The 19887-nt window shown below is 37.4% G+C and overlaps 1 protein-coding gene across 1 annotated transcript in view; it reads right to left on the reverse strand.

The window, feature by feature from the left end:
- Positions 1-19887, reverse strand: part of LOC122789698 (glycine receptor subunit alpha-4-like) — a 2027820-nt gene that overhangs the window by 223832 nt on the left and 1784101 nt on the right. Inside the window, exon 7 of the mRNA XM_044057127.1 lies at positions 9683-9897. Coding sequence (XP_043913062.1) covers positions 9683-9897 — 215 coding nt within the window. The remainder of the gene's footprint in view (positions 1-9682; positions 9898-19887) is intronic.

The raw sequence follows: 19887 nt of genomic DNA on the forward strand, positions 1-19887 counted from the left end.
ATGAGGGAAGCCTTGAGTAATAAATCTGTTACAAACTAAGAATGTAGACAGCAAAAAGCAACAAGGTACCCAAACGAAGGTCAGCAGTAGTAGGCAAAATCCAAAAGCTAAAATTCACCAGAGAAAACAGTTTATTGACGTGCTTTTCGTCTGTCCTGTGCGCAGACTTCTTCAGACATACAAAGACCTTTAAAAACTTTCTTTAAATACATTTGAAATAATGTAGTAAACCAATCATAGCTCACAGTTAATTAAGATAATTAATTGAAACTGTTACATAAATGATTAAAATAAGTTAAAATAAACACAAAGTAAACACAGAATAAACATTAATACAAAACCCTCCGTGAATAACTGGAACGGTGAAGTGTCTAACACACTAAAGAAACCATACCAGAAGCTTAAAAATAAATGAGATGAAAGATGGACAAGGTGCATAAAGTAAAGCAAAAATAATAAATGGAAAATAAGACACATGATACAACAAATATGTATATAATTCATTAATGTTAAACCAAAGTTATTGGTTGACCATAGTGTCTTGATGTCACCTTTTCAAGCTTTTCAATTTCAGGACACTGCTTATAGAGCATGACTCATTGAGTCCAGGAAAAGTGCAAGCATTGAGTTTAATTTGCCAAATTAGTTCCAACTCTTCTAACAATAGAGGTGTGGGTGCCCCCCTTTTATCGTTATTCACCTGATCTATTGCTAGGAATTTGAAACTATGGTTCATGTGTTTAAAAATGTGTTTGGCAAGTGCATTATCCATTTTATTCCTAGTTATCACATATTGATGTTCTATTGAAGAATATGTTCACACATAGGGGATATCCCACAAAACTTCTTGATGAACTAGATAAGGAAGTCACGGTCAAAAGACTTAATGGAACTTACAAACCTTTATTGACTATAAAACATTCCCAGTTGGACCAGGGTACTATCACTAACACACCAACAGAAGGCTGTGGACCACTTGGTCCATTTTAAACAATTGGGCCCAAAACTTATTTTAACGTTCAACTTCACAAATTCACGCACCACATAAGCCCTTTTATTTGCATAGGCCAAAATATCTCTCCTAAACTTACCCTGCTTCCTAGCAACAATGGTGGCCCTATATCTATCAGCCTTAGCTGCAATACCACAATACAAATGGTTAAACATGTTAAAACATGAAAAGTTTTTTATTTTCGAGTCCAAGTTGCTCATGGCGTTTTTGACTTCTTCCATCTGTTTTTGGTAATGTTCCACTAAAGTACACAACATGCTAATGGCAGAGTCATTGAAGAGTTCAACCAATTGACTATGTAACTCATCTCCGTTTTTAGCACAGTTTGGAAACTTGTTGAAACGCAAGCCCTGCAGAACACACTTCCGCCTTATGCATTCCATAAAATAACTTATTTCAATGTTGAGCATAACATATTTGAAAGTTAATTTCTCGAAGTCAAAGATCAATCTTTTGCATTTGTTCTGATCAAACGCAGAGTTTAATGAATCATCAGTACTTACGGGTTCGTTGTTCATTTTTTCTTCAATGTCCAAAAATGGATTGTCGTGGGTCTGAAAAACATGTTGTAGAACACTATTGTTGAGTAAAACCACTCGCTCAGACTTAACGACTTCAGCTGAACCCTCGTTGGTAACTGTCGTAACAACCAGAAGTACCGGAATTTCCGTTGCTTCCAAAATTAGATCCTCCTGCTCTTTCGAGCCCTCTGCTGATGGCAGATGTAATTGTAACTGTAATTTGCTCGGAAAATGCAGCAAAATTGTCCGGTACTGGATGGGTGGATACATTTAACAATGGATCCTGTGAAATGCCTTCCATAGTTTTGGTAGCAGCCAACCTCAAAACCAACAAACACAAACTGGTAAAACTTGGTAACTTCACAGATAAAAACAAAAAAGGCTGGAATGCCAAACCAATTCCACATGAAAGCACGGACACCAGAAATAAGCTTTCATTCACTTTAATAATTGTGAAATTCCTCAGAAAATCTCCATCTACCCAAAGAAATCATTTAAATACTCAATTATCATGTCACATGATCTATGAATTGTCCATTAAACAAATATTTTCTAATTTTCATATATTAATCATGTCATAATTTAAAAATGTTTCTACACACAGTAGTCACTCAATAATTACATAAATATATGTATAATATATATGTACAATACATAAAAATATTCTACTTGTTTGTTGCACAGTGCGTTTCATGTTGAAGTTATAATATTGGAAAAACTGTTAGGTGTCTGAAAAGAGAATTTATGAACATCTGTTGGCAATAAAGAAGGGGGAACACACTAATGCTTTGGCAAAACATGGTGCTGTTCGTACTAATTTCAAAAAGTTTGTATTTTCTGTCTTAGATAGTGTTAGTCAGGATATGTTCTCTGGTGATTACAAAACTTGGTTGGAATGTAAGGAAACACTGTGGCAAATTCACCTAGCTGCGGATCGCGCACCAGGTTTAAATGACATGATTAATATAAAATGCTTTTTGCAGATCAAGTAGAATATTTTTATGTATTGTATATATATTATACATATATTTTATGTAATTATTAAGTGACTATTGTGTGTAGAAACATTTTTAAATTATGACATGATTAATATACGAAAATTAGAAAATATCTGTTTAATGGACAATTCATAGATCATGTGACACGATAATTGAGTATTTCAATGATTTCTTTGGGTAGATGGAGTTTTTCTGAGGAAGTTCACAGTTATTAAAGTGAATGAAAGCTTATTTCTGGTGTCCGCGCTTTCGTGTGGAATTGGTTTGGCGTTCCATCATTTTTTGTTTTTATCTGTGAAGTTATTTTAATGTACTCTATCTAGAAGTTTAAGTATTATATATAAAAATAGTTTTCATTAAATATGATAATATTAGAAGACAGCATTCTATTTATATATATATATATATATATATATATATAAATAAATATATATATATATATATATATATATATATGTCACTTTTAGTAGGAGGGACCTTAATTGTTGATGACATCACTTTTGAGTATGTAATAGCACCAATTTGTAACGTATATATAGAGCTTACTTTGAATTAGTTTCTTGTCTGATAAAGTTTACTATTATATGTAAATGAAAAGCGCTTCACATTAAATTCACTTTCCTTTTATTATTTTGGACTGCCAGCCTGTATTTCTTATAGTTTGTTAATTATTTTCCCTTGTTTAGCAAACACTACTGGATAGGGAGAGGGACACATTGGTACCCTGAGACTATAAATTGGAGACAGTAGTGTATAAGAACATTCCATTGATATATTGAGTCGCAAAAGACATTAAGAAAAACAGAGTATAAATACCTCACATGAACACAATTTCTGATTCAGTACATAAATTATCAGTGCCAGGGTGCAGTGTTCCTGAGCATGTACTGCTCACATGAGCAGCAAGACCTATTACAGTAAGGAACAGGCAGGATAACGACAGCTATCCTGTCTGTGGACACTACTGACCATCACAGTACCTGCACAGTAAAATGGTACAATGACAACCAAGGTAGTTCAGTATCTCCAAGTCCACCATGTCAGATGGAAACTCATATGATGTGGAAGTAGGACACTAGCATTTCAGAGTATCTTACACAGAGGCATACACAAGATTGTGTGTGCGCACCCACACACATATATGTGCAAGTATATCTCTTTATATCTATACATATCTATCTATCTATCTAGATCTACATACTGATATTTATCCACACTATGTGTGCATCTTGCTGTGAAAGAGCGGGCTGTATGTTTCTGTTTGGTACTGCTCTCCACTGCCCACATGCTGACCTGGCAGGTCAGTCTGTTAACTGTATGAAAACAACTGTTGTGTTGTAGCAAGCCACTGCAGACAACACCACCTAAGAATTTGCATAGTCCTGTGCATGTTGCTTATAATGTCCATTTCCGATTCTGTACTAGTCAGTTAGGATATGGACTACATGAAAAGGTACCAGTGTGAATGAAATGGTCATATGTTAATATACTATTCTGCTGAAATGTCCACTGCAGGTACAGTACATGTATGTGTATGATGATTTGCTGGGTGGTAGAGGGATCTGTGAGTGTTTTAGACATTGCATTTACTGACAGATGATACTAACTGTATCCTCACAATGTAGTCACTTAGCTTTATTTCCATTGGCTCCATAGTATTCCTCTAATAAAGTGCTGCAGTCCTTTTCCTACCATGATACCATGGTAGTTCTTTGCATGGTAATTAATCTGGATCACTTTCTGTTTTGGTGGATAGCATATACAATTGATGACTTTTTTAATGCTATCTCCACTGCAGGAGTTCCCATTGTGCTACTTATTTCAAAATAAACCTACCATACTGATTTGTAGAACTTACTAATTAAATAAAACTGAGCTGTGCAAACAAAAGGGAAAGACTAAAACACACACAAATCATACAAATTTATTTGCAATGATGCATTAATAATGACTGCAAGAAATAAACATTTACTACTTATTAATATATCAAATAAGTGACAAAGGATTGATATTTTGCTGAAAGTCTCAGAAGAATAACCAGGCTGATACAGCATTTGATTAAGACTTCATGCCAGTAGTTAAAAAGCTGAATCAGAAATCCATTATGAAGCTGTAACCCACTTCATATCTCATTATGCAAATTATCAATGAGCCAACAATTTTGACATTTGCTGTCTACAGAGAAAAAAAGAAAAAAAATTAATTACAACGGCATCTTTCTCCCGGACTGGAAACATCAACATCAATCACTGGTGTAATATAACATGAATTCGATGCTGACATGTAGTGTGAGTTCATTACTTTTTTAAAAATAATATCTTCTCTGTTTTGTCATTAAGGCTCAGAGAGGTTAACCCTTGCTTTGACAGAGGGTACATCCCCCACCAGTCATAAATGTTCAAGGACAGATGACACAGTCTACTTTACACTCTACACACCCCAACCTGATGTACTCATTTGTACTCTCCCAATGTTTTAGATAACAAAAACCTGACTTCAGAACAAAAATGATCAATTTTACTGGCCAATGCACTGTAAGAATTAATTCACTCATTCATTCTGTGATTGCTCAGATTATTCCATTTCAGAATTTTGGGGGAGATGGAGCCAAACCTTGCAGACGATGCATGCAAAATACACAGAAAAACTAATCCCTGACAAAATAAGACACCTATTTATGAAAAGACAGAACGCTAGACAGACAGACATTGCATATACCCCTAGCAAAGTATTAAATACTGCCATTTCACATATGGCATTTTCTTTGGGGTTTAGAATAAAACTGGAATATCCAGCAAAAGCTAACATGAACAAAGGGAAGATATACAGATTCCACAATGAAACCACATATTAAGTAATGATCTTTAAAATTAAGTACTGTCAATCAGCATTGGAAACTTTATTGCCACCATGTTACCCTAGTTATTCATTCAGTGTCTCTCCTTTGTGGTTTTCTTATATATATATATATATATATATATATATATATATATATATATGTCTGCCAATACCAAAGACCATCTTATTCCAGGTTATACTTTTTAAAAATGCAGTTTTTTGTATTCCAGCTTGAAAAAAATGCTAAATTTGTATACTTTGCTGTATACTCTATCTTAAAGTAATCTACTGCAATAGTTCAGGACAAGCAATATGTTAAGAATGACCAGAATCTCTATATTGATATATACTTAGGCTAGGGCTTAGTATGTATATTAATATATACTGAGTCCTAGCAAAATAATGACCACCAAAAACATACATAACAGTGGCTGAGTTTAGCACTAAAATATTTGGTACTTTCATTATATTATTGAGATTTTTAAGGATTTTAGCCAGTTTTATGGAAAAAAAAACAAGACATATTCACAATTGTGGCCACTCTAGGGGATGCAAACTCTTGTGACACTGCATTAAAGTGCTGGAAAGGGTGATTGATAAACAAATATGAGAACAGTAGAAAGTAAAATGGGAGATGAGCAGTTCAGATTCAGATCTGGATGCAGTACAACTGACCTGATGTTGACAGTGAGATAGTGGATAAGTTGTTAGAGATGAGAAAGAGTCCAACTGGGCTTTTCTAGACTTGCGGAAAGCATATGAGATGATCCCAATAAAACTAATTTGGGCAGTCCTGTGATGGTTCAAAGTCATGGAAATTCTGGCAGAATAAGTGCAGGCTATGTACATGGACCCGATGACATAATTAAGGACAGTGTTCAAGCTTGCAGAGGCATTCCTAATAGAAGTAGATGTGCATCAGGGTTCATCTCTGAGCCCACTACTGGTGATGGACTACATTAACAAACAGGTCAGATGGGCACGTCAACAAAGCTGTTGTATGCAGATGATGCGGTATTACAAGCACATGATAAGGGAATGGAACTGAAAAACTGAGTACATAGCACCAAGTGGGAAAAATTAGAAGCGGAAAATTGAGATTGAAAGGAAAATAGTGGAACAGGTTTAGAGTTTCAAGTATCTGGGAGCAGTGACTCAGGAGAAGGGAGGTCAAAGCTAGATTCAGAGGGGCTGCAGTCAGCTAGCACAGGGTGTCAGTGGTAACGTGTGACAGAAAAATGCCAAATAAGCTGCAAGTTAAGGTGTGCAAAACAGGGGTGCAACTAATATATGGTTCAGAAATCTGGGGAATGAAACAAAGCAGCTCAGGAAGCTGGAGGTAATGGAGATGAAATGTCTGAGATGGGTGGCAGGATGCATGCTATGGGGCAGATAAAGAAATGAGGACAGAGCAGAAGCCAACGTAGCACAAAATGCAGAGAAGGTCAAAGATAATTTATGGTGGTTCAGGTACATGTGCAGATAAGCAGATGACAAATTTGTTGAAGAAGATTTGGTATAAACAGAAAGAGGGCAAGAGGAAATGAGGACATCGAGCAAAGAGATGGACAGATTGCATGAGAAAGACTTGCAACAGTCAGGCATGACAATCGAAGAAGGATTGCATTGAGACAGGTGGTGACAGTCAATGCAGAATTTTGGCCCTACATAGACATGGGAAAAAGGGAGTTTGAAGATGATGATAATTAACCAGTTTGAAATATGATCATCACTGCACTTTGTTACTCTTCTGAGACTTTCTCAGCAGGACTGCTAGTTCTTATTTTTTTGAAAATTATTACCTGGTTCATTGGTTTTATTTCACCTGTGACAATAGTCATGTAAGTAAAGGGATGGTATTGGTTTCTCATGGATCATCCAGGTGACAATGAAAGGTTTGTTTATGATGAGAGGACAGTTATTTGTAGATGGGGCGTGTGTGTGGATCAGAACTAGTACAGCAGTGCTTTTCAGTGGAACCAAAGTGACACACAATTGTCCCTTTGTAGAGAGGAAGGAAGGTGACCTATAGCATCAGCCACTTACAATTATTTCCCCTGCATTGCCCCTGCAGGACCCACACTACTAGCTAAACACAGGTTGTCTAGGGTACAGTCAAGCCTTTATCTCTCTACATCACGGGGCCATGCCTACATTTCATCCTTCAACTGTAGATACAATTTCACCCCTCCTCTGACTTCCAGGGCCACGCCTGCATCTCATCCTTCAACTGTAGATACAGCATCACCCCTCCTCTGACTTCCAGGGCCACGCCTGCATCTCATCCTTCAGCTGTAGATACAGTATCACCCTCCTCTGACTTCCAGGGCCACGCCTGCAGCTCATCTTTCAGGTGTAGATACAGTATCACCCCTCCTCTGACTTCCAGGGCCACGCCTGCATCTCATCCTTCAGCTGTAGATACAGTATCACCCCTCCTCTGACTTCTGCTTTACTTATCATTCTTAACTAGGTTGTACAAAATTACTCATTATCAATTACGCATGTGCCAATGTGTCTATATATAAACATGTGCAGCTATCTGATTTTACTGCATAGTGTACATGCACTGGGCAGCATCACCTATCCTTTTCATCCCTTCCTTGACATTTCTTATTCTCCTTAAGTGACTTTTAAACATTTGCTACCAAACAACAATTCTTTCTCCTTTATCTGTTTGACTTAAAGATATCACATTTTAGCATACCAAGTCAGTTTCTCAGTCACTGTCTTTTTATCTTCAGTGCATAAATGTTAGACGTCATTGGCATATAATTTCTTAACATAAATTCTATCCTGACAGGCTAACTTTGTTTGGAATTATTACTCTTTCAAAAAAACTTAAATCACTATAGCTTCACCTGTGACAAAGACGGATCAACCCACAGGATCTGGGTTCAATACGTGACAAGGGCTTTGAAGTGAATGGACTGCAGGAGTGGGACTATGTGGTCAATGCTGGCATGACACTTGACTGACACCAAGCAGGACAACTGAGAGTTGCAACCTTAGTTCCTTATTGTGGTTATAGTCACTAAATAGGCAGCAACATGTGGAGCTCAAGGGACATGCGGAGTGCATTGTTGCACTGGGAAGGGTAGGTTGTTTGCTGGGCTTTGTGGATTACTCACCCTCTACCAACTGACTCTCACTATATGGGGAACAAATGTACTGATAATATTCTGCAGGCATGGATGAATGAGCCAGCTGGCTAATGGTATGGGAGCAATCAGGCTAGTCTTTCAGAGATGGGAGACAGTGGAAGTGGGGAAATTCAATTTTTTGTGTCTTTCGGCTTTTCCCGGTTAGGGGTCGCCACAGCGGAACTCTGGTCTGCTAATGATTGGTAGTTGATTTTTACTTGCCGAGTAACTAGCCCTGATGCACAACCTTCAACGAAGGTACACCCATTCACGCATGTCTCCATGCAGAAGACGCTGTAGCTGTGAATCGAACCGGACAGCGTTTTACTGTGAGGCGACAACGCTACCGCAGCACCACCACCGCAATATTTTTTGAAATTCCATGCTCTGACTTTCCTGACTTTGCTTGTACACAACAGTGAACAATTCAAGGAAAGCTATTAAGGTCCCACTTTGTTGTATATTTATCCTTATTTAATAAGACTGCAACAATATTACAGGTCAGTATGCAGTTTTTTTCCCATAATGTGAAAGTAGTGATAATTCATCTTTTTTAAACTGCAAGTGCATATAGTGTTAGAAATTATTACAATTTCCAGTTTAAGGACAGTAAGCTCTGTTTCTCAAAAGGGTCATTGGACCAAAGTTTATACCTGGTCAACAAATATATAAATAAATCTGCTGAAATAATGAACTACTCCAATATATACCCTGACTGAACAAGTGGGGTAATGGGGAAAGAAAAACAAAATATAAAATTCTTCAGTTCCATGCGAGTAAAATGTTTACTTTTTCAGCCTCTATTCACAACAGTTACTGAAATACAGAACAGATAAAATCAGGTGTGCATCCCTACCTACAGTTTTAGCTTGCTGAAAGATATGATGAACATACATGCGTATTTATTTAACAGAATATTTCTCAGCTTTTATTCCTGAAACAAGTTACTATTACTATTTATTAAATAGAAACACTATGTAATAGAGCTTGTAATAACATTGTATGGTAGTGGGTAAAGTATCTATATATATGAGCAAACATATTCATAGCGTGATACTAGTACATGCTGATGTCGCTACTTTCTAATATTCTGTTCAAAGAAAATGTGCATAGAAAGGAGAGCTACTTTTCTGTTAAACATTCTAGAATTCCACTATGCCTTTTACTCACCTTTGGCAGGGAGGCACGTGACCCAGCACTCTGTGTTGTCATAGTAAGCACTGTAGTGATCCCCAGCCCTACCCTGGCTGGAGCAGCATCCATGTTTATCCAGAAAGAAACCCACGACAGTATTACAATTAACAAGCTTGGAATGTACATCTGGATCAAGTAATAACCCATCTCCCTTTCTAGGTGGAACTTAACTTCGATGCATGTGAATTTTCCTAGAATTTAAACAAACAAAATAAAACGGAAATGACAAAGCAGCACAACAGCAAAATATCTACAAATAAAATATTTTTTATCAGAGCTTAACAGCACTTTTACCTAGGAACAGCAGAAGAACTTATAATAGCACTGATCTATTGAACGAGTTATACCTGCAAATAATTGCCTTCTGTTGCAGAAATAATGTAAACAATTGCAGAAATGTGATTAACCTAAAGGCTTCCTCCATAGCATGCAAATTATGGAAATGTAATTCTTGGACAAATGAAACATTCAAGAGGTTTCCATCTTGATATACTGTGCTTGTAATTCCATCCCATAACAGAGATGGTTCCACTGCTCAGATCCGAATACCTAAAACCCAGTGATATATGATGAATAAAATAAATGCCTGAAATATTCTTTATGGCTTCTGATTTGGATCCTGCATAACTTGTTTAAGTACTTTTGCTGCTATATAGTTGTTTGACATGTACCATTACTTCTTATACTATTGCATAAAATAATAATATTAACTGTAAAAACTGGAGCTTTTCACTCCGGGCCTCTGCTGATAAAGGGCTTTGGTTCAGTCAGATATTTCCGGTCAACAAATGTAAAATAAATAAATAAATACACAGGGGCGAAAAATTTAACTCTAAACAATTTTTACAGGGTAGTAAGCCTCACAGCCCCACAAAATCACCTGAGATCCTATGCCCCCATCTTATATAATATATACATATATAATTATGTGTGTGTGTGTGTGTGTGTGTGTGTGTGTGTGTGTGTATATATCTATATATATATATATATATATATATATATATATATATATATATATATATATATATATATATATATTTATACATACATATATATATCGTTTACTATAAAAATAATGAAATGCACCTTACTGCCTGTCAGAAGCTCAAATGGAAAGGTACAAAAAGGCAAAATTGAAAACACAAATCCTGTTGACTCTGAAACGTAGACACGTAGCTTCTGTTTGCAGTTTAGAGTGTCAGTGTTTCAAACTGGATCTCATTACAGTGCGGATCAGGAAAATTACCCTTTTCCTCACTATAGTGCGATCTTGTTAGAATATATAATTACCAGTGGGTGTTGAGGCACAGCCCCCAACATGGGGAATGCAGGGGGGCTTGACCCCTGCAAAACAGTAGAAATATGTATGGATTTAAGAAAGAGTATTTTTTGGATGGGGAGCAGTCCAGTCACTGTCGAATGTCAATTCTTGCCTTCTGAACGAATCAACAATCTGAGCCGTCGGCTTGACATTGTTCCAGTTCAGGGAAGTGAACATTCAAGGTTAGGGCTTTCACTATTTTGAGAGTAAGGCTGTTTGTGTGTGTGTGTGTGTGTGTGTATAGATATATAGATATAGACATGTATGTATATACACACACACACACACACACACACACACACACACACACACACGCACATATATATATATATATATATATATATATATATATATATATATATATATATAAATATACACACACACACACTTGTACATGTATATAATTACATATATGTGTGCATGTACATAACAGCAGTTGCACAAACATGAAAGAGGGAAAAAATCTCCCAAAACAAAAGAATTACTGCTGGTGCATACACAGACATGACACTATGAATTTCACTGGAAACAGCCATCAGCATTTTGATTCCTCAGGTCCTTTTCCTTGGGCACCTGTTGCTCATGAGACATCATTCATTGATTTGAGGCAAGGCAGGTAAAGACTCATCATGCATCAGATATGAAATAAGAAATTGCAACTCGTGAGGGATTATTTCATTGAGCATGTTCTACAAAGGACATTTCCTTGTCTGAACACAATGTTTTTGTGTCTTTCAGCTTTTCCCGGTTAGGGGTCGCCACAGCGGAACTCCGGTCCGCTAATGATTGGCAGTAGATTTTTACGTGCCGAGTTGCCAGCCCTGATGCACAACCTTCAATGAAGGTAAAAGAAACAAACCAAATGATGCATTTAAAGAACGTTTTCTGATCAAAAATTGTGCTGTGACATGGTTCCTCATAATTATTGATTCTTATAATCAGAATAACAAATCTTTGCATAAAATGAATTTAGATTTTGGACTATAGTAGATGAAGGGAGATGCAGATAACTTTACTTAAAATGCTATTTATATGGCAAGCCAGATTTGGGGGAGTCATGACTAGAATAGCTGTACTAGGATGACATAATTCTCATGGATTCATAAGAGTACTTATCTTTAGTCTGGAAAAAAACTGGTACCACAATCAATTTGTTCATATTAGATTTTTCATCTTTTTCTGATATCAGAAAAATAATTTTTAATCTTATTATCAGTGATTAATTATATGGTTGTTGTTGTTGTTGTTGTGTCTTTCGGCTTTTCCTGGTTAGGGGTTGCCACAGCGGAACTCCGGTCCGCTAATGATTGGCAGTATATTTTTATGTGCCGAGTTACCAGCCCTGATGCACAACCTTCAATGAAGGTACGCCCATTCATGCATGTCTTCACACAGAAGACGCTCTAACTGAGAATCGAACAGGACAAAGTCTTGCTGTGAGGTGACAACGCTACCGCAGCATCACCACCGCAGTGTTTGTTTAATCATATGGTAATATGGTAATGCACAACATATCAAAGAGCAGTATTTCCTTATTTCATTAAGCAGAAGCATCATAATATTGTTCTCTTTTTTTTGTTAGCTCACATAATCCACAAACAAGTGCTACCTATATGAAAATGTACATAAGGAAGAAAAAGGCCAGAATAATGCAAACACATTTGATTCTGCACTATAGATTTTCCTGGCATGGAACACGCACTGAGTACTACCCTGGTATTAATCATGATTTATAAATCATTCCAAACATTATTAACTCACCTTTTTATAGAAGGCTCATTTATCCTGAGGCTTACAATCAAATAAATTCATGAAGTAGGCCAATATTCAAAAATAAAAACACACACTTTTCAGTTTCTTTATTTTGGATAAGAAGTGATTTTCAGTATCACATTACAATGCAAGAACAAAGCAAATCTATGTTTCACTGAAATGGATCAATAGTTCAGTGTAGCTGAAGGATAATTAAGAAGTACAGTGTACTTTTGTGTACTTATGTTGCAGTATGAATAATATAGTTTTACTGCTAATATATGTGCTATATTCAGTTAAAATGAAAGATATATATATATATATATATATATATATATATATATATATATATATATATATCTCAATAAATATGTATGTTTATATCTATGTGCATATCTAACTATCTGAGTGAGACAGCAAAGCAGTGAATAGCACAGTCTCCTCACAGCAAGAGGTTCTGCCGTTTAGTTCTTTGCTGGGGTTTCCTTCTGGGAGTAATTTGTATGTCCTTCCATTGTTTGCATGGATTTTATATGGATAGTACAATTTCTTCCTATCTCACAAACACATATAGTAGGTGAATTGATAATAATAAATTGTGTGTGTGTGTGTGTGTGTGTGTGAGGATGATATGGAAGAAAAAGCTAGCAATCTGCTTCTTTTCCCCTACTTGTGCACGAACAGTGGCAGCTTGTCTTGGGGTTGCTGTAAGACTTGAATGCAGCTTTAGCGCACTGGGATGACTGGTATCTGTTTATCTACATACATACACAATCTTTAAATTTTAAGCGCATATTGTAGATTACGTTATTTGCTTGGCAGAGGCAAGGTTTTACTTTATTGATGCACACACATGGACAAACAGAACACGTGCACAAACACACACACACCCACCCCCACACCCCCCCCCCCCACACACACACACATATATTGCATACATAACATTAGCTGGTGCTAAGTTTTGTTACGCAGAAGCATTTTAAAAAGGGAGGTATTCCATACTAGTTTGAAAATACTGATCCCACTGACTACAAGTCCTGGATTCCAGGCCTGACACCGAACTGTTGCTCTGCTTAAATAAGTCCTTCACAGACTTGCAGTATGTAATTAGAAGCCATAGAAAATGAACCGGGCTTAACACATTATAGGTCATCTGCAGCTTCTAATCTTATTCCAAATACATTATGCTGCTTAAAGTTCTCTACAATAAGAATGCAATAAGGGCAGTTCAGTAACACCTGTATACCCTCTGTGGCCTTTCATGCTAGTCACAGCAATGCATCTGATTTTAGAAGCAACCTTTCTGTCTAGCATTGATTTATATAGCAGAAATATACATATATATATTTATACAACCAATCAATCTGTTTTTAAACCACTATATCAGCAATGGAATGATTCCAAGCATTTTTTGTAACCTCATATGCCATCAGATTTAAGGTGGCAGCTTTTGTCTTACGTAGGAGTATCTCCTGCATTTACAGTGGAACATTCTCTTGTAAAATGTTTTTGTATTTGGTGTCAGGTATCAAGTGATCTAACCTGATATATTGCATTGATGTACCTCACAATGTTAGCATTCAGTAAAAGGGATGAATTTTAGGTTTCTGGTTCTTTCCTATGTTTGAACAGAACATGGGAGCACAATGCTTCTTTCTAAGACCTTCACATTCTGGTTTTATCATTGCTTGTCTTAAAAGTAGAATCTTTAATATCCAAGTCCTCCTTGTACAGTTCAGAGTGGCTTATAATGAATACCATTGTATATGGGAACCAGGTTCCAGCTCAAGATACTCACACTAAATGTTCATATCGTTTAGGGTATAGAACACTACAAGAAGCTCTCCCATTCTTAAAGAAAACATAGTTTTGCAGCATTAAGGTTAAGGACAACTCTTTCATCAATTTCCCTGCTAAGGAGTCTGCTGGAGTCCCAGGTCACCTCATCATCTGCTTTTTCCTGCCAACCCTAATGTAAGAAGGGGGCAGTGATAAGGATTCAGAGAAATAATGTGAAGATAAGGTCTCTAAAACCTTCAATTCTTACAAAGAAATCAGTAACTCAGAAGAAAGGAAGACAAAGGACCAGACATTCAGAAGAGAGGAGTGCAGACACTAAAAAAAATTCTCCAACCCTAATGCCTACTAGTCTTACCATTGCTAACAGCACAAGCATAAACCTAAAAAGACAGTACAAATATTGACTGGGTTGCTGTGCTGATCTAGGAACTTTGCTATCCACATGATCTTATCTAGTGGTACTTAGACCCAGCACATCAGAATGAGTCCTGAAATGTATAAATGTTTCCCTTACCTCTACCTCCATAAACAAGTTTGCTACCACCAGACACAGCACTGTCCATGCCCACATCTGCAGATGAAAAGCTAAAACAAATGGGCATTTGGTACATCAGCACCGATCTTTTCTCTGGAAGTACAATTACTATATTCTTAGGTGCAATCGGTACCAGTCTTGGCTTGGTATCTGGAGACCGATGTCTGCTCTGCTGACATCACCTGAACAGTGATGGGAGCCCAGACAATGTTTTAGGGCACCCATCTGTTTATCAAAGATATGTTTCAAGGCTGAAATGGAATAATTTTTCTTGACTTACAAGGAGGAGTCTATTCTGCAACAAGGGGAAGCAATGGGGAATCAACCTATCATGCCATTTTGTTTATTACCTGATGTAAATTGAAGCCATTTGTTCTAGTGCTGGCACTACAGTATCTGACATATTGAGAAGGATGATGTCTTAGACAATAGAGTTGTTGAAGGCATGGAAAGCAAGGCACAGGTTTCCACTTAAGAGCCTATATGACAAAGTGTTGTGACAGTGATTCCAGCCTTTCCTGATAACTATGACTTTTGAGGCCATTTTGAGGCCTACCACCTGCATGACATTTTCAAACAAAGCACACAAGATTTAGCAGGTATAACCTACTCTTAAATAAAAGTCCAAATTGTTGCAGGTTGAGCCTAATCAAATTGTGAATGTCCTGCTTTATGAGGTCAGTGATGATGCATTCTATGGCCATAAAGATAAGACTAGTAAGGCTAATGGGTCTTAGTTATCCAGGTCAGTGGTGGAGGCACGCTCATGGAATGTCCTCACCACTGCAGTGCTAGTGTGTGCTATGAGTTGTGAACACATCCTGTGGAATGACTTCATCAAGAAACCCCCTTAAATGAAATGAAGAAGATAAGATGACTCTCAAGACTGCACATTATCCTCTATAAATAGATTTTCTTCATCTAAATGGCAGAAAGGTTCTAGGAAACCAACTCCTTTACCTGGAGCTTTATGTTATAAATTGATACCCTAGAAAGTCTCGTATCAGCATCAGTGATGTACCTTTCATGCAGTGCTGAAAACCACTACAGGAAGCTGGCAAATGGTTCATGAAGGAAATGGATGCAGCCAAGTAGCAGCTCTGCAAGTTGTTTGAAATCATGCCTCCTTGGTGTATTCTACACATAAAGAACTCTTACCAAGAAATGTCCACTGCTGTTTTTTGGCACGTTATCTCCTACCAATTAAAAAAAGGGTAACAGGGTTTATGATCACGGAGAAAAAATATCATTTTTTACTGTATTGCATTTCTCCTTTTTCCGGTACTCATCCATCCTTCCTCCCTTGGGAGCTGTCATACAGGCAGCAATCAGGGATATTTGGAGTTTTTCCCCTTGCCCCACACCTTGTGACTGATGTGATCATCAGTATCACCACTGAGGCATTCTGAACCTCCCCTGCCATGTGTATGCTTCCATACACAGACCTATGAAGATTACCATCACAAAGCTTGGATCACAAAACCAACAACCCCAGTCCTATGGACCTTGTTGTCAAGCATGCTTCTGCTTCTACTAGATCAATTTGCTGACCAGGACCACAAGTTTGCTCTGCCTAGGGTGGGTGGATTAGTGGTAGGCACTCATAACCATCATCCCCTCACTGGCTCCTCCAGTGATGAAGCAGCTATTTGAAAATGAGTCATCTGTGCCGTAGTCAGGGCTTCTTCTCTCTATTCCACAGAGTCTGGTAGAAGAATACCTAATTTCTCCAAAAATCTGCCTGTGTATGAGTTCATTCCTTCTAAGGTTTAGGATGTGCAAGTATGGCCATATTCTTTTACCTATCCAAATGGACATTTATTTTATTTTTATTTTATTTATTTGCAGTTGGTTTACCAGGATAGTCCATTGGGCCAAAATGAACCCATTTTCAATGGAGTCCTGGGGAGAAAAGCTCCATAACAATCTCAATACAGTAGGTTATTAATGATGGTTATACAATGCAAAAAGTTCAAGCAAATAATTACAAAATAGTTCAGCATACATTAGAAATTCTGTATACTTATGATGGATCATATAGATGATACAAACTAACAAAGTAATAATACAAAGTAATACTGGGAGTAAATTCATATTATGATGCATAAACTTAAGAAGTGCAGTCTAGTACATTATATCAGACTAGTACATTTTTGCAAATTCCATAGGAAACAGAGTGTGAGTGCTAGGGAAAAAAGGAAGAATTACTGGAGAAGCAGGGGAAGGATGGAAGATGAGGTAGCCAGAGTTAATTATGTGGGGTGGGAGCAAGAACATTCCCTCTGGGACACTAGGTGCGAATGTAGAGATCTTTTGAAAATCAAATGGTTAGAGATTGTGCGAATGGAAGGTGGAAGGGAGTTCCAGAGGCGTGCTGGGCTGTAGGATAGTAGGTTTTTTCCAGGGGGATGAATTGGTTTATGCACTTCTAATAGATTTTGATTATGAGACCTTAATACTCTATTTGGCAGATGCATTTTAAAGGCAGAAGAAAGTGAGGGACAAAGGGAGGGGTTGAGAATGAGTTTGTGGGTGAGAGTTAATTGTGTGTAGGTTAGATGATTAGGTAGCTCTAGCCATTTTAGTTTTTGGAGAGAGAGACAGTGGTGGGTTGATGACTTATGGCTAGTAGCGAACTTGGCAATTTTGTTGTAGCAGGAGGAGAGTTGTTTTTTTACAGAGGACTGTAGATTAGTTAGGAGTGGAGCTCCATAGAGAAGGGAGGGGATGAGAAAGGAAGTAGAGAGAGTGATTTTAGTTGCAGGTGTAAGGTAATGATTTTGTCGGTAGAGCATACCTAGTTTTTGGTGGGTTTTTTTGATATTTAGTTGTATATGGGAGTTGAATTTTAGTTGGTTATCAATTTGGACCCCAAGTAACTTGGTATCTGTCACCAGTTCCAGATGTTTGTTATTTTGACTCATAATTGAGAATGTATTTATATTGAAAGGAGTGGCTTTAGTGGGAGTAAATACCATTAATTTGGTTTTAGAAGCATTGAGAGCTAGGTGATTATCTTTCATCCATTGCTCAGTGGTTGAAAAGGCATCCTGTGTAAGTTTTAGAAGTGTGGGAATGGATGAGGCAGAGCAGATAATAGTTGAATCTTCTGCATACTGGATGATATTTGGGAATGGGATAGATTTGTGGAAATCATTTATAAATATATTAAAGAGAAGGGGACCCAGTATGGAGCCTTGTGGAACTCCGGTAGGGGTATTAAGAAATGAGGAGGTGGCTTTCTTCCATTTTACTGCTTGATATCTATTGGATAAGTAGCTGGAGAACCAAGTCAAAGAGGAAGGACCTAGGTTAAGTTCAGAAAGTTTAGTTAAAAGCAGGCTATGGAGATGGTGTCAAATGCCTTGGAGAGGTCATGAATAGGGTAGATACAATTTGGCCAGAGTCACGGGCTTTGTTTACAGTTTCAAGGAAGGAGAGGAGGGCTGTCATGGTGCTATGATGTGGTCTGAAACCATGTTGTGAGTGAGTTAGGAGGTTATTATCTAAGAGATGTGGTAGGAGTTGAAGTTGGACACACTTTTCTAAGAGTTTAGAAATGGGAGACAGGATAGCGATTGGGCGGAAATTGGTTACATTGTTATTGTTGCCACCTTTATGTAAGGGTATGATAAAGGCCTGTTTCCAGATTTGAGGTACTATACATTCTTGTATAGAGCGATTAATTAAAATGCTAATGGGGTAGGCAATTGCATCAGCAGCTATACTGAGAAAGTAAGAAGGGATGTTATCAGGAGCGTTTGTACATGGCTTTAGTTTCCTAAGGAGTTTCTTTATAGTAGAAGTGAGAATTGGTTTTAGTGAGAATAGAGGAGAGTGGGAAAAATGGGTGTTAGTGGGTAGTGAAGATGATGAGAAAGTTTGAGATGGAGAAGAGGTAGATAGTATAGAGTTAGTTGATGGGAATGAGGGACATGTAGTAGTGCAGGGTAGAGTGTTGCTAGTAGAGAGTGGGGGTATGTTGGAGGATGTGGTGGTGGTAGAGAATGAAGAGGTTAATTTAGAAATAGATTCAATGAAAAAAAGAGTTAAATTGGGTAGCTAAATCTGAATCTGGAATATTTGGGTCTGGGGAAGGGGTATCTGATTTGCTGGGGTTAAGAAGGGTAGAAATACCTTTCCAGAATTTCTGAGGATTTGTTTTATTATTGTTTTGGAGTGTCAAAAAGTAGTTTTGACGATCAGAGATGATGAGTTTTTTTAACTTTATTTCGAAGTGTTTTATATTCGTTATGAAGTAATGGGGTTCTGTTTTTCTGGTAGTGTGCCCAGACTTTATCTATGTGCCGCATGGATGCTAGTGTGTTTTTGGTCAGCCATGGTGCAGAATTAATCTTTATTCGCTTTGTCCTTAAGGGAGCATGGGAGTCAAGTATTTTTAAGAATGTTGAGTTGAAGTGGTGAACTGCGTTATCTAGAGATGATGTTTTTAGACAATTCCAGTTTATTGATTTAAGGGAGTTTGAAAAGGTTGTTGGGTTAAAGTTTTTTGGTTACGGGTAGTAATGTAATTATGGGTGCAATGTAGGTTTGAGGGGAGATGGTGAGTAAAGATGGGTAAGTGGTCACTGAGGGAATCTGGAAGCGTGCCACTATCAGAGAAATTGTGGGGATGGGAGACTAGAATCCAATCTAGAATACTACCAGTGGAAAGATTTTTTGAGGGGCGTGTTATGGAGTTTATTAGTTGAGAAAAATTGTAGAGGTTGATGTTGAGAGAGTTTGTTGGAGACTGAATGGTGGCCCAGTTAA

Source organism: Protopterus annectens, chromosome 15.part0 (assembly GCF_019279795.1).
Source record: "Protopterus annectens isolate FY-2018-M chromosome 15.part0, PAN1.0, whole genome shotgun sequence".
NCBI classification, from domain to species: domain Eukaryota; kingdom Metazoa; phylum Chordata; order Ceratodontiformes; family Protopteridae; genus Protopterus; species Protopterus annectens.